General features: G+C 39.3%; 1 protein-coding gene across 6 annotated transcripts in view; it reads left to right on the forward strand.

The window, feature by feature from the left end:
* RXFP1 (relaxin family peptide receptor 1) overlaps positions 1 to 24692 on the forward strand; it is a 90612-nt gene that overhangs the window by 31752 nt on the left and 34168 nt on the right. For all 6 annotated transcript variants that reach the window (XM_075127770.1, XM_075127769.1, XM_048847526.2 and 3 more), the window contains 2 exons: positions 20764 to 20862; positions 23806 to 23911. In XM_075127770.1, the coding sequence (XP_074983871.1) occupies positions 20764 to 20862; positions 23806 to 23911 (205 nt within the window). The remainder of the gene's footprint in view (positions 1 to 20763; positions 20863 to 23805; positions 23912 to 24692) is intronic.

Below are 24692 nucleotides of genomic sequence, written 5' to 3' on the forward strand. Positions count from 1 at the left end.
CAGACTTTGGCCACATGTTATAGGTTCCCTGGGCTAGAACTCGGAGTAGTGGGTGGGCCTGGGTTCACCTACTAGCCACTGACAGAGTGGCATTTCCTGAACATTGGGTCTAGTGAGACTCTATAGCCCGAAAGGGGAAACCACATAGTGACCTGTCTGGAAGGCTGAGTCTTTGACTCCCTCACAGAACTAATGGGCAGGATCCCATGGGAGGCTAATATGAGGGGGCAAGGAGTCCAGGAGAGTTGGCTGTATTTTAAAGAAGCCTTATTGAGGATGCAGGAACAAACCATTCTGATGTTCAGAAAGAATAGCCAATATGGCTGGCGACCAGCTTGGTTTAACAGAGAAATCTTTGATGAGCTTAAACACAAAAAGGAAGCTTACAAGAAGTGGAAAATTGGACAGATAACTAGGGAGGAGTATAAAAATATTGCTTGAGTATGCAGGGGTGTAATCAGGAAGGCTACCTGGAGTTGCAGCTAGCAAGGGGATTTGAAGGGTAACAAGAAGGGTTTCTATGGGTATGTTAGCAACAAGAAGGTGGTCAGGGAAAGTGTGGGACCCTTACTGAATGGGGGAGGCAACCTAGTAACAGATGATGTGGAAAAAGCTGAAGTACTCAATGCTTTTTTTGCCTCTGTCATCACAGACAAGGTCAGCTCCCAGACTGCTGCGCTGGGCAGCACAGTATGGAGAGGAGGTGAGCAGCTCTCAGTGGTGAAAGAACAGGTTAAGAACTATTTAGAAAAGCTGGCATGCACAAGTCCATGGGGCCGGAAGCAATGCATCCAAGGGTGCTGAGGGAGTTGGCTGATGTGACTGCAGAGCCATTGGCCTTTATCTTTGAAAACTCATGGTGATTGGGGGAGGTCTCGGACGATTGGAAAAAGGCAAATATAGTGCCCATCTTTAAAAAAGGGAAGAAAGAGAACCCGGGGAACTACAGCCTCACCTCAGTACTGGAAAAATCACGGAGCAGGTCCTCAAGGAATCCATTTTGGAGCACTTGAAGGAAAGGAAAGTGATCAGGAACAGTCAACATGGATTCACCAAGGGCAAGTCATGCCTGACCAATCTGATTGCCTTCTATGATGGGATAACTGGCTCTGTGGATATGAGGAAAGCAGTGGACGTGATATTATACCTTGACTTTAGCAAATTTTTGATATGGTCTCCCACAGTATTCTTGCCAGCAAGATAAAGAAGTATGGATTGGGTGAATGGATTATAAGGTAGATAGAAAGCTGGCTAGACTGTCAGGCTCAATGGGTAGTGATCAATGGCTTGATGTCTAGTTGGCACCCGGTATCAAGCGGAGCACCCCAGGGTTCAGTCCTGGGATCGGTTTTGTTCAATATCTTCCTTAATGATCTGGATGATGGGATGGATTGCACCGTCAGCAAGTTTGCGGATGACACTAAACTGGGGGGAGAGGTAGATATGCTGGAAGGTTGGGTTAGGGTCCAGAGTGACCTAGACAAATTGGAGGATTGGGCCAAAAGAAATCTGATGAGGTTCAACAAAGACAAGTGCAGAGTCCTGCACTTGGGACAGAAGAATCCCATGTAGTGCTACAGGCTGCGGAGCGACTGGCTGAGCGGCAGTTCTGCAGAAAAGGACCTGGGATTACAGTGGATGAGAAGCTGGAAATGAGTCAACAGTGTGCCCTTGTTGCCAAGAAGGCTAACAGTATATAGTAGGAGCATTGCCAGCAGATCGAGGGAAGTGATTATTCCCCTCTATTCGGCACTGGTGAGGCCACATCTGGAGTATTGCATGCAGTTTTGGGCCCCCACTACAGAAAGGATGTGGACAAATTGGAGAGAGTCCAGTGGAGGGCAATGGAAATGATTAGGGGCTGGCGCACATGACTTATGAGGAGAGGCTGAGGGAACTGGGCTTATTTAGTCTGCAGAAAAGAAGAGTGAGGGGGGATTTGATAGCAGCCTTCAACTATCTGAAGGGGGGTTTCCAAAGAGGTTGGAGTTAGGCTGTTCTAAGTAGTAGCAGATGACGACAGAACAAGGAGCAATGGTTTCAAGTTGCAGTGGGAGAGGTCTAGGTTGGACATTAGGAAAAACTATTTCACTCGGAGGTTGGTGAAGCACTGGAATGGGTTACCTAGGGAGGTGGTGGAATCTCCATCCTTAGAGGTTTTTAAGGCCCGGATGATTTAACTGGCGTTGGTCCTGCTTTGAGCAGGGGGTTGGGCTATGTTAACCTCCTGGGGTCTTTTCCAACCCTAATCTTCTATGATTCTACGATTCCTAGAATGAAAGAAGGGCTACAGAGTGAGAGAGAACAATGGGTGGAGAAACCGCAGTTGGCGGCATGGGACCTGGAAGAAAGCTAATCCTCAGAGCAGCCAAGACAAGGTGCCTCCTGCAGGGAGTGAGAACCCCATAACACAGTGCTATTTGTTTCTTACACACAGGAGGATGAAGTTCACTCAAAATTGAAACAAATAAATAAAAAGTTATTTCCAAAAGGCTGAAAATAGAAATATTGTTTGAATTAATATATGCTCTGAAGAACTCAGTTATGAGAACCAGCATAGCAAAAAAAATCTTTAACAAGAAGAATATGAATACTGATACAAGGTGTTCCCTGCACTGTAGACAAGACAGGTGGTGTGAAAAGATTTCACTGTCAAATTGACTCGAGAATAATTTGTGTCCTATAGGCACTCTCAGCAGAGAGGCCAAAGATTAAATGCTAAGCGAGTGTGAACTTTTCTTTCACTCTTAGAGGTGAGACACTCGGAGATGAACTTTCAGAGCTAATGCATATTGATGATGAAGTGTAGGGCAACTTGCACTGCAGTCACCTGTGCAATACGTGTTCTGTGAGTAGATAAAGAAATCCAGAGTTATCAACTTGGCACCTTTCATGAACATTAAATTCACTTTAAAACAATTAAAGAAGCAGCAACATTTCCTGATGGGTCAGAACAAAGGAACATGGGGTATGTCTACTTTTGTAGAAAATCTGTTCTCCTATTTCATCAAAACAAATCAGGGACCAGCTGAGACATACAGGACCATACCTAGGGGGTGAGGGGCCCGGGACATAAGTGCTGAGTTTCTATCTGCCGGGGGGTGCTCCCCCTAGCTCTGCCCAGGCTCTGCCCCCCACTCCATCCCTTCCCCAAGGCCTCGCCCTGCCTCTTCCCGCCCAGTTCTGCCCCTTCCCACTCCCCAAAGCGTGCTGTGCCCTCACTCCTCCCCACGTGTACCTCCAGACAAAACAGCTGATCAGCGGTAGGCACTGGGAGGGAGGGGGAGGTTGGTAGGGGGCTCCTCCCCACCCGCCTGCCCTGCCTCTCGCCTCACCTCCCCGCCTGTCTCCTCTCAAAGAGCAGGGTCCCCCAAAGCACGGGGCCCAGGGCAGTTGCCCCAATGGGCCGTACCCTAGGGACCGCTCTGGAGACACATTCTTGCAAAAATCTTTAATTATGGAGGGAAAAGAACATGTTAGAGCTTGCAGTTGACAAAGAACATTCATTGTCAAAGAGAAAAGATTAAATCTTTTAATTGTTTAATATTTCAGCATGGTTATGGTAAGCCAAAGTAGCAGCATGTAAGTTACCAGGATATATAGGTAATAGTTGGGCAGGCTGCAGAGAGGATTGTCTTCAGAGACCCTGAATAGCTGTCTGCATTCATGCATTCACAAACCTTAGAGGTAGATGAATCAGAGGACCTGTAAAAAGCATGAAAGCTTCAGGAAGCATGCATTTCTCAGGGATGGGAGATGGAAAGGATTGTCATACTATTCCCTGAGACAGATTTGAATTGATGACTGTGACCGGGTGCCTGGGATGGGCCACGCTGAGAATGCCACCCTCAGAGCAGACTGTAAGAAACAGAGCAGACAATCCTCAAACTAGTAGGTCATTCTATAATTAGATTCACCAACTCAGTGTCAAAAGAGCTTCTGTAGCTCCACATTGGTTAACAAGAAGCCAAACACCGTCCCCTTTCAGTATCCCAGCCCTTGGCTCCCATCCAGACACACTGGTCTAATATAGTGAGAGGTTACTGAAAACCCTTTTCGCCATACTTAAAGTTCTACCAGTCCCAAAGGATCAGACATTTACCATCAAGTCAATATATATTTCAGATCTTACACAAATATCATGCTGTCAGCCAATCATTCATAAACTAACTAAAGTTTTATTAAGAAAAAAAGAGAGGTATTGAATGGTTAAGGAATCATATACATACAAATGATTTTCAGTGTTTATAGATCAGGAACACAGCAGTGATATTATATGTACTGGCTTGCAAAAGTCTCTTTGGAATTATCCCAACAGGTCAGAATCCAAAGGCAGATTAGATGTAAAGTCTGTTGGAGTCTTTCCATGTATTCTCCAGTGTATGCCAAATAACTACTTAGAAGATCTCAGTCCCATGGCTTAAACTTTCCCTATTTAAAGTTCAGCAGACTAGAGATGAAAGGATCAGGCCTGGGGTTTCTCTTTATAGCTAAAGCAGGTTTTTTCAAGTGCTTTGAGCAAACCATGTAACTGAGGATTCTTCTTTGTTGAGTGCGCACTGTCCCATCACCTTGAAGTTAATGTTCTATTTACTATGCATACACAGGTAATCCAGTTATATTGATTAACATAAGGCAATTGCTGGTCATACATTATAACATAGACAAGCTGAAGATAATATATATATATATAATATTGTTAATTTCATGCAATGTCTCACATCTTTGATCTTAGGGTGGACTAAACCCAGTCGCACACATAATATATAGTCAATTAAGACATAAAAGTGAATTAGCATCTACAAGCTAATTTGGTTACATTGTGAAATCTTTAACAAGATACAAGTACACAGACCAACACATTTACCGTCTGCCCTTGATTTCTATCACTGCAAATGTATGGGTTAGTGATTGCTGGTCTAGTACATCTCTTTGAAATTCATATACAAATGAATTGTCCTGATACAATTGTAATGCCTCTTGTTAAAAGTTGTTATGGGTCATACATAGGTTGGCTGGTCTGCCAGTGTCACAATGACAGAGGTGAAAATTTCTATATCCCCCTTATTAATCTGCTGAGCCACACACTCCCACCTCCCCCAATAACATGTACTTTAAAAATCTTGTATAAATAAAATGAGTGGTTTAAAACAGAAGATTTAATACAGGGCTGTATATGAAGAATTTATAGGTGAACCAGATGAAAATTAACACTTACATAATCTCTGTTTAGGTTATAAAACTATATTGAGATATTGTATTGAACTGGAATATACCTCTTTGATGTTTCAGGGATTGTGATTTTGTTTATGGGCTCTGTCTCAGATTTCTTACCCTTTCTGAAGGGTGTGAACAGAAGCTTGAAAGATGTTGTAAATGGCTCTGACTATAAACATTTTACAGGTTTTTTCTTATGTGACATGCTTGTTTGCTATGTCGCTGGAATGCTAAAAGAAAACTAAAAGAAGGCCATCTCTCTTTGGGGAGGAAGAAGAAAAGCATACAAATAGAAACATTTTCAAGTAAACTTTTTCAGTCAAAAAATATCATTCCATTGAAACTGAAATATATATTTTTTTTTGATGGAATGTTTTCTGTAGTTCAGGGTGGACTCCCTGATCAATTCCACAGAGAGTGATGAATTGAAAACCTGACATTTTCAGTTTAAAGACAGACATTTAATCAAAATTTTGTTTCTCAACAACTTTCAAAAATATTATTTTTCTTGTTTGAAATGTGGAACAAGCGCAAGCTTCAAAAATCTCAAAATTCTTTGTGAAAAGAACCATCAGTCCCCAGCCAGCTCTACACAAAAGCTCTCCTCCACTACACTGGAACATTATGAGCCTCTTCCAGTTACTTTCATATCCCCTCTTATGGGGGAATGACACAAATTAATTTTTTAAAATAATATATGATGAGATATTAGTCATCCAAATAAAGATAAATAATGCTGCCTCCAGCTGAATATTGCACAGGTAGGGTTGCCAATATTGGTTGACTGTATTCCTGGAGATTTCATCATATAATTACAGATTAATTCCTGGAGACTCCAGGCCAATCCTGGAGGGTTGGCAACTAAACAAAAAGGAGGTCATGTCTAGGGAAACCTGGAAGTATAGTAACCTAGTTTCAGTGTCACAATTTTTGAACGCTTGGGGTCAGCAATAAATGGCTTTGAGTTGCCTTGCTGGTCCTAGATGGCCTTAGGTTCATTACAGTGTGTGCTTGTCCAGCTCAGAGAATGTTGAGGGCTCCCAGATGGCTGGTGTGGAGACTAACTTTCATTCTGCTGAAACATTCCATAATAATGGGGATGAACTCTACTTAAAAAAAAATGTAAACAAATAGGATCCAGATAATAACCCTGCAAAAAAATTGCAATGTTTTGTAAATATTCATGCACTCTGCATTAGAACTTGAAAGTGTTTTCTTTTAAGTGTATTTTTATAATTTTTTCATAAATTGTAAAATATTCATTGGGTTTCATACACTGGAAGTAATTGCTTGACATATCTGTAGTCATACGACCATATTCATCCCTAGTGTAAAAACTCCTTTAAAGGCAAAGTAGTAATACCAGGGATTAATTTAGCTCAATGCCCCTATTGCTGCAAGATCCTGATGATTTAACTCTAATAGTGTTTATGTTACGTTTTTCTAATGTTAAAACACAGTAGCTCAGAGCATTCCAAAGATATTTTATGGTCAAGACTATTTTGCCCATTGCCAGCTGTTTCCAGAAGCTTTTAGTTCCTTTTTAAAAGGCTAAGGGTGATGCTGAACAGTTTGACCTACATGTTGTATTTTATTTGGAGCTGCCGGTGAAACTAGTAACAAACACAGGAAGTGTGTGCAAGTGGTAATAATTCCAGCACCCTGCTGTGCATGAGTTTAATTAAAACTCAAGTTGGCAGGCAGCGCAACAAGTTTGATAAATTGTCCTACATTCCGGTTCTTCAGTCAGCTTTTCCAGAAAAGACGACCATTTTCAGGAGAAAAAAAAAAAAACTTTTCCTGTTTTCTGACTACAAGGCTTGGCCCTGCAGCTTCTGTAACTGAGATTTCGGAATGGAGGTTCTGAACAGAATTTATTGAATATGTTCTGTTATTTAGCTAATTGATGTGTATGAATTGTTGATGGTTAGCTGCTGTGCAATTTAAAAAATCATGTGCTGCTATGTGAATTAAAGTATTAGAACAGGATTTCACTTGAATATCAGTACAGTATGAATATTGGATGAAACTAAGATAAAAGATAGTGACAACATGACAACAAATACTGTCCGTTCTCTTCCCAGCACAGTTTTGTTCTAGACATTATACTTAAAACAGATTTACAGTATTTCATACACACTAAATCAGTACAAAAGAGCAACTGCTATATAATACCACAATTATTAATACACTACTCAAGATATAGGAGAGGACTGTAGAATGTAGGATCAATATTTAACTATTCAACTGCATTTCAAGGAAGATACCCAAACACCACTGGTGCAGTCAGTCTACTTAAGGATGAATCTCATGAAATTAGAATTACTAATGCTAGACCAGAACAACAGTGCTTCTGGTCCTACTTTCTTTAGTATTTGTCACTTAGTTTCTTATAGAATCAATGTGTGTTTCATCAGCTTAATGGGAGTGTATGTGTGTTTAAGTGATAGCTGTGTAATACATGGCAGAACCTTATGACAAATTGCAAGGTCATGTCATAAATAAATGTCTGATGAATCTTTGACCGCCTCACCTGCCCTCTATCCATTAATCAGGCTCCTGAATCATTTTCTAAAATCCCACACCCCTGAGTTGCTTCAAACAGCCACCATTTTCTTAATAACAGCCTGCTAGATAAATGTTTTCTCTACCTACCACAAAATGTGCAATTGCTCCCCAAAATTATATGTGCCTGAGTCCCAGGATTAACAGAATTTGATCCTGGGCCAGGGACAGCTTTTCTGTGCATAGAAATGTCATGATTTTAAATCTGGTCTATTAAAACGTGGGACCATACATCCACGTGCACTTTCTTTGAAGTTGGAAATGGATCCCTCTGTTAGACCAAGGGCCTCCACACTTCTTGGCATTTAACCTGAAGAGAAAAGAGAGAGACCGCCATCATGCTGTGGAGCAATCTGCCAATGAATCCGAAATGAACAAGGGGATTAAACCTTGAGCGCATGTTGTCATAAATATAAAGGGAAGGGTAAACCCCTTTGAAATCCCTCCTGGCCAGGGGAAAGCTCCTCTCACCTGTAAAGGGTTAAGAAGCTAAAGGTAACCTCGCTGGCACCTGACCAAAATGACCAATGAGGAGACAAGATACTTTCAAAAGCTGGGAGGAGGGAGAGAAACAAAGGGTCTGTGTGTCTGTCTATATTCTGTCTTTGCCGGGGATAGACCAGGAATGGAGTCTTAGAACTTTTAGTAAGTAATCTAGCTAGGTACGTGTTAGATTATGATTTCTTTAAATGGCTGAGAAAAGAACTGTGCTGAATAGAATAACTATTTCTGTCTGTGTATCTTTTTTGTAACTTAAGGTTTTGCCTAGAGGGGTTCTCTATGTTTTGAATCTAATTACTCTGTAAGGTATCTACCATCCTGATTTTACAGAGGGGATTTCTTTATTTCTATTTACTTCTATTTTTTATTAAAAGTCTTCTTGTAAAAAACTGAATGCTTTTTCATTGTTCTCAGATCCAAGGGTTTGGGTCTGTAGTCACCTAGGCAAACTGGTGAGGCTTTTTACCAAACCTTGTCCAGGAAGTGGGGTGCAAGGTTTTGGGAAGTATTTTGGGGGGAAAGACGTGTCCAAACAGCTCTTCCCAGTAACCAGTATTAGTTTGGTGGTGGTAGCAGCCAATCCAAGGACAAAGGGTGGAATATTTTGTACCTTGGAGAAGTTTTGACCTAAGCTGGTAAAGATAAGCTTAGGAGGTTTTTCATGCAGGTCCCCACATCTGTACCCTAGAGTTCAGAGTGGGGGAGGAACCTTGACACATGTAAAGCCCAGTTGTGGGGAGATGCTTATTGTATTGTATTTACCTCTGATAAAGACATGAAGTCTTTTGTTCCCTTTATACTTTAACAACATATAACTTACTTATATAACTCTCTCTCTCATATATATATCCTAATAAAGAATTTTGATTTTGAGTGATGGATTTGGGACAAAGGCATTTAGTATGTTGGAGATGGGATTATCACAAAACCAAAATAATTTGAAAAGAGTTTGAGAAACAGTTTTGGCCAGAGATCACAAATATAGAGCTGTGTGGAGTTTTCTGCTTTATTATCTTACCTTCTTTGTTCAAGGGGAATAAGAACTATTTACACACTGTCTCTTGGATCTGTGTTGTCTTTTTTTCTAATGATAAATGAACCTACCTACCCCAGGAATCCAAACTGTTCTTGACAACAATAACACTTACCAATCCAGTACTGTCTCAATCAGCTTCCTAAGTTTACAAAAACACTTCTGAATACCTTGATTTGTTGATTCTTGTGATTACTCTCATTATTCTCATTCTTACTTGATTAAGTGTAGACTTTCTAAAAGCCATTATAATAGCTCATCTTTCCTGATTTATGTAAAAAATAACCCCATTGCAAACAGCAGATGCAGCAAGTTACCATCCCATATCTAACCTTCCATTCTTGTTGATTGTAATTTGGAAAATGAAGTTACCTGGTATAGCGAGAGCTGTAGTTCTGGAACAGCTCCTAGCATGGTAAAGTTTTATGTTGCTGTGTGATTTGAATTCCCCTAAATTTTTTCTCTGTGATCTCTTGATATCTGTCATCCACATTTAACCATAATACACCAATAGTTTTCCTGGATAATCTAAATGGTTTGTTCACCGTGGCTTTAATATAGTAATGAGTCTGAAATCCAAATACCTGCTTCCACCAAATTTCAGTGGTACTTTGATTCAAATCCCTGCATGTGAAGTTACCTCAGTTGTTTTGAGTCTGGGTTAGGTCCAAAACTGGAAAGGCTCTAGCTTCTATATCCAGTTCATATGCAGCTAAATATGGAAGAAGTTTAATCAGAATGGCTGGTCTCATGAGATTTTCCTCCATCATAAAATAAAAAACTTTGTAAGAACAGATCACAAACATTCAACATTTTTTTTAATACGAGCGTGAAACTTAGCCTGCTTCAGCTTTGAACCTGAACTATCCTTATCTGAATCAAAACAAAACATTCTTGGCCCATCTCTACTGTAAAATAGTTTAAATCCTATCTTTTTTCAGTACATACAATTTTCATTACTGAGGGCGTGATCTAGAAAGATATTTAGCATTCCTGCTTCCTACTGAAGTTAGCAATGCTGAAGCTGAGGCCCGAAAACGATACTTGTGAGTTTCAGTGCAAATGTTATGTGGCATTTTCCACAGTTCCATTTCAAAACCCGTTGGCTTGTCCCTTCTATACATAGTGCTCTTTATCAGCACCCTTTAGTGTAGTTACCGGCTCTAAAATCACATGAATGCATATTTCTCTGCCTTTTCTGTTTTATGAATGTTGCATGCTTTGTAACTTTCATCCTGACTTAGTAATACCCAAAGATACATATTGTGGTTAAAAACAACTAGAAAGGTCATTACTGTTAGTACACATTTGATTAATACTCTACCATTTTAAATCAAAATGTGAATGCTTAGACCAATATAAAGTCTGCAACCATGCCACCCTGGTTGTTATCACCTCATTTCTCACAAAATATTGTTGCTTATGGGCCTGGACCAAAGCCCATGGAAGTCAATGGAAAGACTACTATTGACTTAATGAGCACAGGATCATGTCTTATGTGAACTGGGAGACTTATGGGGAAAGTCCAGAGGCTTCAAGAAGTACTGTTTGTTATTCATGATGAAACATTCTTCAAAGACGGTACTGAATAAGTACCCAGCACAGTGATAGGGAGCACTGGAGGTGCCCTTTTCCAGGTGAGATGTAAAATCAAGGCTCTGATCACCTGTCTTGTGGAAAGCTCTCGTGCCACTTTTCACAACAGTGGGAATGTTACACCCAGCATCTTGTCTTCTTTCAGTTTACAAGTTCTTGTAAATATCTACCTGCATTCTCCTTGAACTTTAATTCTAGAATTTAAGGTCTAAAACTGTCGTAGAATGTTGCTTTGCACTGTTACATAGTTGTTGTGTTCCAGCTCAGAAATGGTTGCTGAAGTGACTTCTGTGTGTATGTATATGTGTGTGTGTGTGTGTGTATATATATATACACACACACACACGTATATGTATATATATAGGTAAATCGCTTGAGAACCCTTCAGGATGGTATTTTAATAGATACACATATAAAATATTATTATTTATTTATTAAAAATAAGCATTTTCTAAAAACATTTTATTTTTATGCAAGAATCTGTCCATACTGTGCCTAACCTGTAGGTACAAACCAACTGGTAGTTGGGTAAACTGGACTTTTCCATTATGAATGGAACATTGAATTAAGAAAATAATGACTACTGTTACTCATCTGGCTAGCGCTCCACTTATTGGGCTCTATAAGAGAACTGTAGAAAGAACACAACTTAACTATGTAAATGATACCTTTTTCATAAACAGGGTCATTATATTTAATTGGGTGGCCGGAACTGTACTGAGGACAGCAACCTTCTCAGTGTTTAGAAATATGGTTGCTGGCCAAATTTCCTTGTAATTCAGCAACATTGTTTTTTGGCAGCTAGGCTGTGATTGTTTGCAGTGTGTACTCTCTTCTCTAGAAAATATGGTGTCATAGCCACTTGTTTCCAGGCCACTGAAACAAACACAAGCACTCAGGTTAAATTTAAAATGACTCCCTAGAGGAAGCAGAGGAAAGAGAGAGAAAGTGATGCAAGGTGATTCCTCTATGATTACCTGTATTACTACTAGAATGCTCCTGGACTTTACAGTCCTGTGAATGAGGGACCATGCTCAGGTCCTAAATTTAGGTCCCCCATGTGGCAGTTCTTAGTGCTATCTTTAGATCATCAAATCAGATATTTGATGGCAGACATAGACTGGAATGTTCAAAGGAGTCTGAAGGAGTAATGTACCCTAGTCCCACTGAAAATCTCTCCCAAGTGTATTACAAAGACACTTGTAAAAATGTTGACCTAGCTTACCAACTCTGAGCAGGTGCTCAGCACCCTTCATAGGCCTTTTCTCTTTAATAAGACTTACTGCATATTACATCTCTTATGAAAAGGTCCTGTAAAACTGAATAGGATTAAACCAATATAATTATATAGAAATGTAATAATGTTAGTAGAAAAAGCCTATACAATTTAACAGAGAATTATGTAATTTCCATAAATTCTCTAAACTGTCCTGTAGATTTCTATAATGGGTATATAAACCTGATTGGGATGTTTGAAAACATCTATGCAAAGGTTATTATTTTTTATTAAACACTACTCAATTTTCCATATGGGATAGAGCTATTTGTATGATTTTTGTTTCTGCTTCATCACATCACACACAAGCTTGCCATTTTTGTATGTTCAATCAAAAATAAGAATAATTATTTTTACAGTTCTGTTAGTTGTCACATCTGTCCCAGACAATAATTTTCCCCATCATAATATAAATTAAAATCAGAGATTTAAGATTATATGAAACTATCCAGCCTTAGAACCTACATTTGTCATTTGAGTTGGAAATTACGTATATGCTTATGGAGCAAAAAATAAACATTTGGAAGTTGAGAGATACTTAGTGGCAAACACCGGACGAAAGATCAGAATATCAGACTCCTATGTAATCTTTTCACATATGCAAGTCGTGCCACAGTCTGCTGTCACTCACACACGTGTAAATCCAGAATGATCACACTGAAGTAATTCCAGATTTACACTGGTGAAAATGACAGCAGAATTTGGCCATGTCCATTTTTTAAAATCCAGTGATTTTTTAAAAATGTTATGAACAAAGGTTAATAATGATGTGTAACAGTTAATACATAATAGACATGCACAGTCAGTCATGACATACTTCAATTGATTTTATGTCTGTTTTGATCTTCAGAGAACAGACACACCAGTGGGGGAACCTTTAAGTAACAGCAGCTTTTATATTAAAGGATATTTTTCAAATATTAAGTTATTTTATTTTTTCACACCATAGTTAGTTCATAAATTGTAAATAGATTTGTACTGAAGAACAGAATAGAAAACAGAATCATTTTATACAGATTAAAAGGATCACTATATAAATTAGAGAGAGAATTCATGCTTATACAAGATTTATCAGAGGGGTACTGGTACTAAGAAGATATTTATCATTTGTAAATTAGGGCTTGTCTGTTTTAGAAAAGTTGCACTGATTTAATTAAATTGATTTAAATCAGTACTAAACTGATGCAAGCCCCCTAATGAAGATGAAAAGGAGTACTTGTGGCACCTTAGAGACTAACCAATTTATTTGAGCATGAGCTTTCGTGAGCTACAGCTCACTTCATCGGATGCATACCGTGGAATTGTTTCATATTCTCTGTGTGTATATAAAGTCTGCTGCAGTTTCCACGGTATGCATCCGATGAAGTGAGCTGTAGCTCATGAAAGCTCATGCTCAAATAAATTGGTTAGTCTCTAAGGTGCCACAAGTACTCCTTTTCTTTTAGGGGAAATAGGTTACCTTGCATAATGACTTAGCCAGTCCCAGTCTCTATTCAAGCCTAAGTTAATTGTATCCAATTTGCAAATGAATTCCAAGGAATTGGGAATTATCCCACTGGATTATCATACACATTGTAAGGAGAGTGATCACTTTAGATAAGCTATTACCAGCAGGAGAGTGGGGTGGAGGGAGAGAAAACCTTTTGTAGTGGTAAACACCCATTTACACCCATGCTTTGTGTGTATAAAAAGATCTTCTATACTTTCCACAGTATGCATCCAATGAAGTGAGCAGTAGCTCACGAAAGCTTATGCTCAAATAAATTGGTTAGTCTCTAAGGTGCCACAAGTACTCCTTTTCTTTTTGCGAATACAGACTAACACAGCTGTTACTCTGAAACCTAATGAAGATGCACTCAGACCTGCCTAACTCTTGCTTAAATTGGTCAGAAATTTGTTGAATTAAGTTCACCTGATTTAAGTGAGGGTTAATGTAGATACATTTAAATCAGTTTATGTGTTTGCCCACTAGACTGGTTTAATGTCAGTTTAGTTAAACTAGTGCATATTTTCTAATATGGGCCAGGCCTTAATGTGTATAATCTGAGGGTCTAATCCTGCAGTCTTTATGAAAGTAGTCCCATTAAAGTCAAGGTTGAAATCCTGGCCCCACTGAAGTCAATCAAGTTAGAATTTCACTCAATGCAAGTAAGGCTACAGGCTCAGGACCAAATTATTGGAGTTTATCATTGTGGGCCAATAGTGGAAAAGGTGTAAGTATGGAGCAACTTTGACCATATTAAAGATATCTCTGACCATGAAATACCATGATGCATTTCTTAATAGTAGGAGAAAATGTATTGAAATGGTTATCAGAAAGGAACATATCCCACACCAGCCATAGCAAAGACAAAATCACCTGCTGGTATGAGGCCTTTTAGATCTGCAGGCAGTTGCCTGACACCTTAAAATAAGTATAGTGCCTGTTTACAGATACCTATCAGGCTATAGTTCAAAGAGCAGGAATTCTTGTATACAGAATTCATGTTGTAAGTTCCATTCTAAACAATTCATTGTGTATCTTTAATTGATATTTTCTTGGATTTGGGAGATATTTTTGTGGATTTGTCATATGTATTTATTCAAATCTGTAATTTGTCAGAATTAGTGTCCGTATTCATCTTCTATGACACTAATACATAAATGGTAATCAACACAATGTAAATCCATCTAACGGACCATAGATTTTTGCAGTGTTCCAGGGTAAGACATTGTCAATTACTTATTTCACTTATTCCACATCAGAGAAGATATGCTGGTGTCCCATTGTCTCAAAAGCACGCTTTGCCAAAAGTACACCCAATAGAACCTATTTTAGAATTGGCTCAGAAAAATCATGTCATCTGAACTGGACTTCCCAAAATGTGCATCTGTAATCAGTGGGCCAGTACTATAATTAATCATTTCTGAAAGTTGTTGAAGAAACTCTTCTTACTGGTGTGTAAAAAGATCAGACTCAAACAACATAAACTCTAAATGACCACCATGTGATTTATGTCTCTGACATGCTGTATCTGACTTAGTCCTTCTATTAAATATAGTTATTTACAAAGGGTGTGTATCTATGATTGGGCAAAACAGTTTGGCTAAAATAAAAGCTGTCCCACATTTTGTCCCAAAACTTTAACCAAACTAAATCAGATCAATTGTTTGAAGCTCAGAAAAGTTTGGCTAACTTTTTTCCTATGTGTGTGTTTGTTTTTAAATGTTTCCATGCCTCTCCACTGCTTGTAGAAACCAGGACCAGAAGAGCCAGAAGAAAAGCCCAGTATTTTCAATCAGTTGACACCAGAAAGCTTAGGAAATCCGAGCTGTACCAGTGCAAAGTAATATGTATGGGAGCCCATCTGACTTCCTTTTTATCTGTGACTGGAACCCTCCCCTTTTATTACACTGTACTCATGCATGGCTGCCTCTTGACTGTCTATAAACATTCCATACACATACACACTCCACAGTGGGCAGCTTGCCATTTGGCAAAATTTCTCAAACACTGTCAAATGGGATAAAGCATATCTACCTGTTTGGCCTTAAGAAGTAGAGAGGCAAACAGCTTCCCCAATGTAGTTGAGAATCTGGCCCTATGTCTTTGCTGGCTTAGAAGAGGGCAGGGTGTTAGGGTTGTTTGTATATTTTAACACCAGAACAAATGGTTTTCAACAATATTTCAAAATATCCAACTAAATGGTTAATTTACCAAGTGTTCCTATGCTGGTACTGCTGTGTTTAGGAAGCCCAAAAGTATTCTGAGACTGCATCCTGAGTGAAAAGTGTTTACTTAGTACAACTGTGCATATAACAGCGTGGCCTGTCCCTTTAAGTGCAAGAGGCCTGGGGCTAGCCCTCTTCCATTAGCCACATCTGTGCCATAATTAGCTGCCTGCCTGCTTAAGGGACAGGACTAATTGGGGTCAGGTGATGGCCTGGGGGAAAAAAAAGACTGTGGGGCCTCATAAAAGGGCAGAGAACAGTGTATAGAGGAGGAAATGTAAGAAGGAAGTTGGACTCTTGGGAAATGCCCTAGAGGAGGGTGTGGAAGAAGTGGAGCAAAGCAGCCTGGGAGTTAGAGTTCTGTCCCAGAACAGAGAAGACTACAAGGTCACCGAGGGAGGCTGAGAGTGTGCGAGAGGCTCCAGGGAAGCTGTCTCGGAGTTAGCACTCTATCCCAAGGCAGCGAGACTTAAGGAAAGCCCAGAAAGGGCTGACAACTGAGCCTAGAGGGTGGGATGAAGAGTGGCTCAAGGCGGGGGGGGGGGGGTAGAAGAACCTTTTGTTTGTTTAGACTTTTATTACCCCAGAAAAGGATTGAACTCTGAGAGTGACCTATCCAGAGGGCTGAATCCCATGAATCCCTGGAAGAGGTAGAAAACCCTGGTGAGAGGAAGCTGATGCAGGTGTGCTGCAGGGCCACCATGCCTGTGACAGTGCACCAGAAATATGCAAAACTGACATACCTCTTTAAAATCATCGACAAAAAGATCCTTTTAATCTCCCATCTCAATCATCCCTCCTCTCGGTAAAATACAGTCCAGTAATAGCAGCAGATTCCAGTCCTGTATAGTAGGCTCAACCACCCTCATTTAAGACCCTGATCTTGCAAATAAAAGTCAACGGAGTCTCTCCTAGAAGAATGGGTTCAAAAATAGTAGTAATAAGGGAAGCCTCACTACAACCTTAACTAGGGGACAGGAATTATGGCCTCCTAGAGACAGATTTTCAAAAGAGCTCTGTTCCTCTTCAGGCACCTGCATAAGTGGCCAGATTGGGTGTGGAACTCTTTGAAAATCTTGCCAATGATGTTTTTCTGCTACTTATCCAGTCAATGCTCAGTTTGGCAACCAAGTGCTCAGGAGTTATTACAAAATAAGGTTCAACAGATAATCCTGTCTGATCTCCTACCACAACATAAATCATGCAGGCAAAAGGCCACTAGCCATTATCACCTAATGGTTATTATATCCTGAACAGAATAAATGCATCCTCCATTCACAGTCCTCTGAACCACAACAGAAATCCCCACACAGCACCTACTCCCAAAAGCCTGTCTCTACATTGAAAGAATATCATGGAGGGCCCATAGTGGCCCAGAAAACATTTATAACATATAATGATCACTAACCTCTACCGACTATAGAGGAAGCCCGGCTGATCCTCACCTATAACCTTATTAATATTTATAAAAGTCATGCTGCTAGCCAACACTTCAATTCACTTATAATCCACATCCTAAAATGAAATGGTGCCTGGCATTTTCTCCCTGGTGCTCTGTGATCTATTATAACTGGGTTATTACTCATTTTACAAGCATGGAAGCATTTTAATTTTTTTTTAAACTCTCTTCCTAGCTTAACAGTGCAGTGTCAGTCAGTGAAGCTGGAGTACTGTGTCCAGTTTTGGGCCCCACACCACAAGAAGGATGTGGAAAAATTGGAAAGAGTCCAGCGGAGGGCAACAAAAATGATTAGGGGGCTGGAGCACATGACTTATGAGGAGAGGCTGAGAGAACTGGGACTATTTAGTCTACAGAAGAGAAGAATGAGGGGGATTTGAAAGCTGCTTTCGAAAGGGGGTTCCAAAGAGGATGGATCTAAATTGTTCTCAGTGGTACCAGATGACAGAACTAGGAGTAATGGTCTCAAGTTTCAGTGGGGGAGGTTTAGGTTGGATATTAGGAAAAACTTTTTCACTAGGAGAGTGGTGAAGCACGGCAATATGTTACCTTGGGAGGTGGTGGAATCTCTTTCCTTAGAGGTTTTCAAGGTCAGGCTTGACAAAGCCCTGGCTGGGATGATTTAGTTGGGGATTGGTCCTGCTTTGAGCAGGGGGTTGGACAAGATGACCTCCTGAGGTCCCTTCCAACCCTGATATTCTATGGTTCTATGATTCAGAGACTGAGTACCTCTCTAACTTCCCAGTATTTCACTTCTGCTTGAAGTGGCAGGAGATTCCTCTAGGCCTTTCTCTCAAGGCAAGAGCCCTTCCCATTGTCTTTATTATTAATATTTATTCATTTATTATTCTCCTCCCTCTTCTTGGTATCCCCCTGGTTTACAGAGGATTTTTGAGAAGAATTGTCTGCAGGAAAATGGTATTTGAAGAGAAAATGTGGACATATAGCAAGTCCAGTTAAGATCAAAAGGGCTCCTGACTGTGGCCCAAGTGCACAATAGAACACTGCTTTGCCTGTTTTACAGCAATGTGGCAGGCTAGCATTGTCCTATTTGGGGTAGAAGTTCAGCAGCAGGAGCTGGCTTTGCAAAATCTCCAAGCCAGTATTCCCTATCTATTTGGTGCTCCAGGCCCAGGTGAAACATGGCAGTCAGGGCTGACTCCAACAGCAGCAATGTTGGGGTTTTGCTTTGTCTTGAGTCTTCTTTTCCATTTTTGTATAATAAATGAATAAGTGGATATAATATAATATAATTATAATTAATATAATGGTAGCCTACCTGGAGATGGCTAATCTTTACTAATATTTATTAATCAGAATGTATAGTTCATTTTCTCAGCTCAGGAAGTTAACTGGAGTACTATAGAGGTAATCAGCAGAGCAGCTTGGGAATGTTATGAATAAATATTCTTTCATCAGAAAATATGGATTAGTCAAAACCAAAACTTTTTACAGAAATGTATCAGACTATTGTTCAGGAGGTTTCTCAGGTCTAGAATGGAATTTCTGGTCAAAACAAGCAAATGAAAAAATCCACCGTAGAATAGCTCAGTTATTAGGACACTCATGTGGGTCCTTCCTCTCCTGGATTTGGAACAGGGCCTTGAACGTAGTGCCCTAAGTTCTGGGTTCTACAGTTCGTCTCTCTCTCAATCTTTCCACTTGAGGCTGTTCACTTTGTATAAATAAGTAAACATTCATCAGGCCAGAAAGAGACTAACTCTATATCCCAAGGTTAGAGCACTCCACTGTCTGGATCAAGAAGAGAAGGGACTTGAACCTGAGTCCCCCACATCCTAAGTGAGTGCCCTAATCACTGAGCTATTGGCTATCTTGAGGTTATACTCTCTCCTTTTAATTAAAACTGTCATTCTATGTTGGAATGAAACATGTCAAAACATCAAAAACATTTATGAAATGGAATTCATCATTTTCGGCCAGTAATCAGTTTTCTGAACTCCTCCTGTTGGCACTGCATTGTGAAACTAGAAAGATGGGTGGGAGAGTGGAGGTTAAAAATAAGGCACTTCCATGGTTGGAAGATGAGGAGGAATAACTCAGATCCCCACTTCAGAGAAGGAAAAATTATATCTGGGTAAATAAATTTCACCTCTGGTCTTTTCCCTTTTTCAATATTACCAAACTGATAAATGTAGCCATGGCCCTTTGATTATAAAGCTTTATTAAATGCTTCCACAATGAATGGTATCAAGTATACACTAAATTATAAAATTTGGGAGGAAGAGAGTCCATTCATGGAGATTCATGACTCTTAGAACAAAACTGCAATCATTTGGCTAAGAATAATCATTGTAAAGCTCATAACACAAGAAGTGTTTCTAACAGTGAAGACATAGTTGCATTTAGAAGTAACACTTTAAATTACCATTGACATTTCTGAATCTCCAGCTAGTGGCTGCTATCTTGATAATTAGTGGCATCGTTTGTGATATTGGTCCAAATTGATCCAAATGAAAAATTTTAGGCCAAAGGGAGTTTTTTGACAAAGTTAAAGAAAAGTCAAAATCCGTCTTCGAATGGAAACTTTGACACAAGCAACTTTAACAGGGAAGTCAACTCCATTTCCTGTTTATTAGCAGTGTGCCTCTGTCTTCTTTATTAGGTTTTGACTTGACCAGAAAACATTATTTACAACTATATGTGAAAGTCTTCCAAAGAAACAGTGCTCTCCTGGTTGCATGGCATCACCATATTTGGAAGTCCCTAGTTGTGGGAAGACGTTGAAAGAGCTGCACAGTAACTAGTTTCAGACAGTGGTGTTGAATGCTGCTTTAAAGTGTATGGTGAACTTAGGTTATGCTTGTTGGTTTGAATATGTCTCATAACTTGTCCCCAAAAGTACTGCACATATAACCTTGACCTAGACACTGAGCAAAGAGAAATTAAGGCTGGATATCAGAAAACATTTCCTCACAGTGCAGTCTATTACAGTGTGGAACAGTCTTCCAAAAAAAATTGTGGAAGTCCCATCATATGAGTCGTTGAAACTAAGCTGGACAAAGCACTTGAGAATATACGGTGGGGAGATAAGCCTGCACTGGTAGAAAGAAGAACAGATGACCTCATAGGTCTCTTTTTACCTCTCATTTTTAGGATTCTGTTATATGATTAGCTTTGCTTGAGGGAAAATTGGGCTTTTAAGACTTTTTTTTTCTTTGTCACAAGAGTCACACCAAAATGCTGGGATTCTGTAAGGTAGAACAAACTTTTCCTGCAAAATGCACATAATTCCTAACCTGTGTGTGTCTGTGTGTGCAAAGGATTGTACAACCAAATTTAATGAAGTTCCTGTTATCTATCGTACCTGTGGGAAATGTTTTGAAGGTTTTTTTGTTTGTTTTGTTTTTGTTTTGATATAACATGCCTTCTCTGATTTCTTCTTAGGAGACAACAATGGATGGTCTCAACAATTTGATAAGTATTTTGCAAAATACAATGAAATGACTTCCTCACATGCTTTTGGGGTAAAGACATCAGAGTGCTGTAAGTACTAACAGGAGTTATACATGTGAATAGTACAGTGAGTGCAACATACTTCCTTCTGGGAAATATTCTTACAACATATTCAGATGCAATGTCATTCCATTTATAGTGAAATAGATTGAAAATCTCATATAGTTTCGATGCATTTATGCAAATTTTAAGTCCATTAATAGTGACTTTCAGGCTACATTGAAGTTGCTCTCTGAAAAAGATTAATTCCTCCATTAGAAACATCACAGATAAACCAGTTATGAGGACAATATATATTCTTAGAGAGATGCACAAAGAGGAATGACTTAAACCCCACATCTTTCAGAACAAAATGTAAAAAAAAAAAAAATTATCAGCCTAGCTTTCCTACAATACCCACACATCAAAATATATACATACATAAATATTTTTTAAAAATCCCTTCCTCCTGGGAGAGGGAAAAACAGATCCTACATGCGTCTTTTGAAATTTGTAAGCCATTCAGATACTGCAAAGAGGAAAAGGAAACAGATACAGGTTCCTAATATAATTTTGATTTGCTATGAAGTATTATCAGTAAATATGGCACCAAAATGGAAAACTCAGATTTTGAACAAATTCAAATCTGGGAGTTTTTAGATCAAGTCTTTTGGGTTGTACCTGTCGTTTTCTTGTGATAATTTCAGTAACAGATTAAATCAGCCAATTGCCAGAGGTCCTGCTACTGTATTATCATACCACATTCTGCACTAAATCCTTAGTGACTTCAGTGAGAGTTACAGTCATTAAACTGAGGTAGTATATTGCCCATCATTCTTGCCAGTGCGGTCATGCTTTATTAGATAGGTTCATTCCTCACTATCTGCTCTGTGCAGAGCTAGGATTAAGAGAAGACACAATAATTGAGTTTTGCATCCCAGCCACAGAAGGAGGTATAGCGGGTAGCTTCACATCATGGGGAATGAAGAGAAGCAGATATGATTTTTTTTTTCACAAGTACTCTGTCAGAAAAAATTTTGATTAACTTTTGCCACACTGGAAACTGTTGAAAAGTAAAAGATCTATTATTGAGTGGCTCTGAACTGTACAATTCAATTCCTGAGCCAAGAGGCTTGATCGCCTTCCCTCACTGCAGTAATCTCTACTTCCTAATATCTTATCCTTTGGAAATGCTAACAGTTATAGAAGAATCTAACAAAACAAACAGAAATTATCAGGGTTGTAACTGTGCAAAGAATAAATGACGGTACAAACTACAGGGACTAAAAGGAAAAAGCATCTTGATATTGCCTGTCAGTTTTAATCAAAATGTGGTTTTGTGCAAACTGACCTAACTGAAGAGCCAGATGTGAAATATGTTGTATAAAGATTGAGTAAAACTAAATTAAGATTCCTAAATGCGCATTTTATTCAGATTTGGTCTGCTCATTTGCAAGTAAAAACTTACAATTCTTATCCATAGATAATTCAACACTAAATTAGGCCAGGTCGACATTCAAAAGTTAGGTCGACCCAGCTACATTATTCAGGGATGTGAAAAACTGACACCCCTGAGTGACCTTGTTATGCTGACTTAACCCCCAATGTAGACAGCACTAGTTGACAGAAGAATTCTTCCATCGACCTACCTACCGACTGCCTCTCAGGGAGGTTGATTACCTACACCAGTGACCTACATTGACCTACATTGATGGAAAAACACCTCCCATCAGACTAGGAAGTGTCTACACTGAACACTACAGTGGTGCAGCTGCAGGTGGCAGCTGTTCCACTGTAGCGGTTTCAAGTGTAGACAAGCCTGTAGTGTCTGAGCTGGAAAAAAATGGAAAGGTTTGGCCATTCTTGTGAGGGACTATATTAATCTCGTTGTTTAGGACCAAAATTTAAGAGGGAAATCTCTCTGTGAGAGCACAGTTGCATGTAAATCAGGCGATTGCCTGGACAAATACAATGTGCAGTTGTCAAACTAGTCCTTGAAATCACAATTCTGCAGCACAAATTATGTGCTCGCATTTTTGGGCATGGCCCTTAAGCCTCCATTTTTCAAAATGTAGCCATTTATGTGAAATTTAAAATATAGAAAAAAAAATCTGCTGTCCATTCTGCAAGTTTGCTAAATCTTCTCAAAATGTATGTTTTTGTTCTTCTTTATACATCCAACGCTTTCCATTACATGCAACAATATTGTGCCATTAAACCTAACACCATGGACAAGCTCGTGATTGTGACAGTCATTTGTTAGAGCAAATGATAGAATTTTGTGAGTCAATATTTTTTAAAATGTACATGCTCCATGTACAATATGTGCAAAATCCTGTCTGTATTTATGTACAAAATTACTAAATGTATGTACACACATGGATATTTAGATGCTTGTTCATGCATGTAGTTACATGTGTGCTTTAATATGGGCATGCAATGGTGCGCTTTTTTTTTTTTTTTTTTTGCACATGGGCCAACACCTACCAGTAAAACCACTAACATTTTGGTCCTTCATGTACCACAACCTGCTTATGGTCACAAAACCTGTTTGCATTTGCAAATCAGGCAGATATCAAGGTTCCGTTACTTGCTACTAAAAATTATCTAACTAGCAACTTAGAACTATTTCTAAACTCCATACCACCATCTCAGTACCGCACCCGGGTTATAGGACCCAAGACAGATAAAACATCCTCCCCACCATATCAGGCCACAATCAAAATATCAAGCTCAAAGTTGTGTTCTAAATGTGATGCTATTGTACTGGATTCAGGAGTCATTACCAATCTTTTAATTATCTGTATTTATATCAGTCACTGTGTTACTAGATCTAAATTAAATGTGTACTTGAGAACCTTAAATTAAAGCATTATCCAGTTTTGTTTAGTGTGCTCTGACATGTTGTTATACTAAACCCATTTTTCTACCATCTCTTTTCTCCCCATCCCATCACCTACCTTCTGCCATGACCGCTATCTTCTCTTCATTCAGTGGTTGATTCTGTGCCAGCAGAATGTCTGTGCCGAGGGCTAGAGCTTGACTGTGAGGGTGCCAATTTACGCGCTGTCCCTTCAGTCTCTTCAAACGTAACTCTGATGTAAGTAGAGCAGAACAAGCAGCTTCTTGATATGAACAACATTGAATATCAACTCTGCAGACTATCTCATAATTATACCCTTATAATTAGAGCCATTTGGTTTAACTGAAACTGGTGTAAACTGAAAGTACAATATCATTCTGTGTTGACAAGCCTTGTAGTAAAGTGCTTTTAAACACAGATTATACCTGCATAAAATAAGAGAAAAGAAATTAAAACACAGTTCAAAGTGTGAAATATAGTAAGTCTGCAGTCAGCTGTTGTTTGCAATAATGCCTCAAATGAGTTCAATTTCACCAGCAGCAAGAAACACTGCAAGAGAAATAACTCTGTGAATCACACATGCTTAGGACCTCATCCTGAAATGCTTACTCCTGCAAGTAGCCTTTACTTATACCAATAACCTGAAATTCAGGGAAATGCCTGTATGAATAGGGGCTTACAGGTAGGGATTTTGCTCACTATCTCATGATAAGAAGTCAGTACAACAAGATTTAAGATTTGAGAGAGATCTGGAGGGTGGCCTGGCCATTGGTCCTGGCTTACACACTCAAGTATGAAGCTGTGCTTCCCACTTGGGAAACAAAATGCAGCATCAAACATCCCCACCTGAGGAATTTTTCTGTAAAGTTTCTTGCTATTTTCAGGACATGAACCTACTTGCAGTGGTTTCTTTAATGGACATGTGGGGCACAGAGGCATATGCTCTGGGAGGTAGGTTTTGTGTGTATTTCAGGTTAGAAATAAACTCAAACCTAGAAGATTTATCTTCTGATTTTTG

The sequence above is a fragment of the Caretta caretta genome, chromosome 4, assembly GCF_965140235.1.
Source record: "Caretta caretta isolate rCarCar2 chromosome 4, rCarCar1.hap1, whole genome shotgun sequence".
In the NCBI taxonomy this organism is placed as follows: Eukaryota; Metazoa; Chordata; order Testudines; family Cheloniidae; genus Caretta; species Caretta caretta.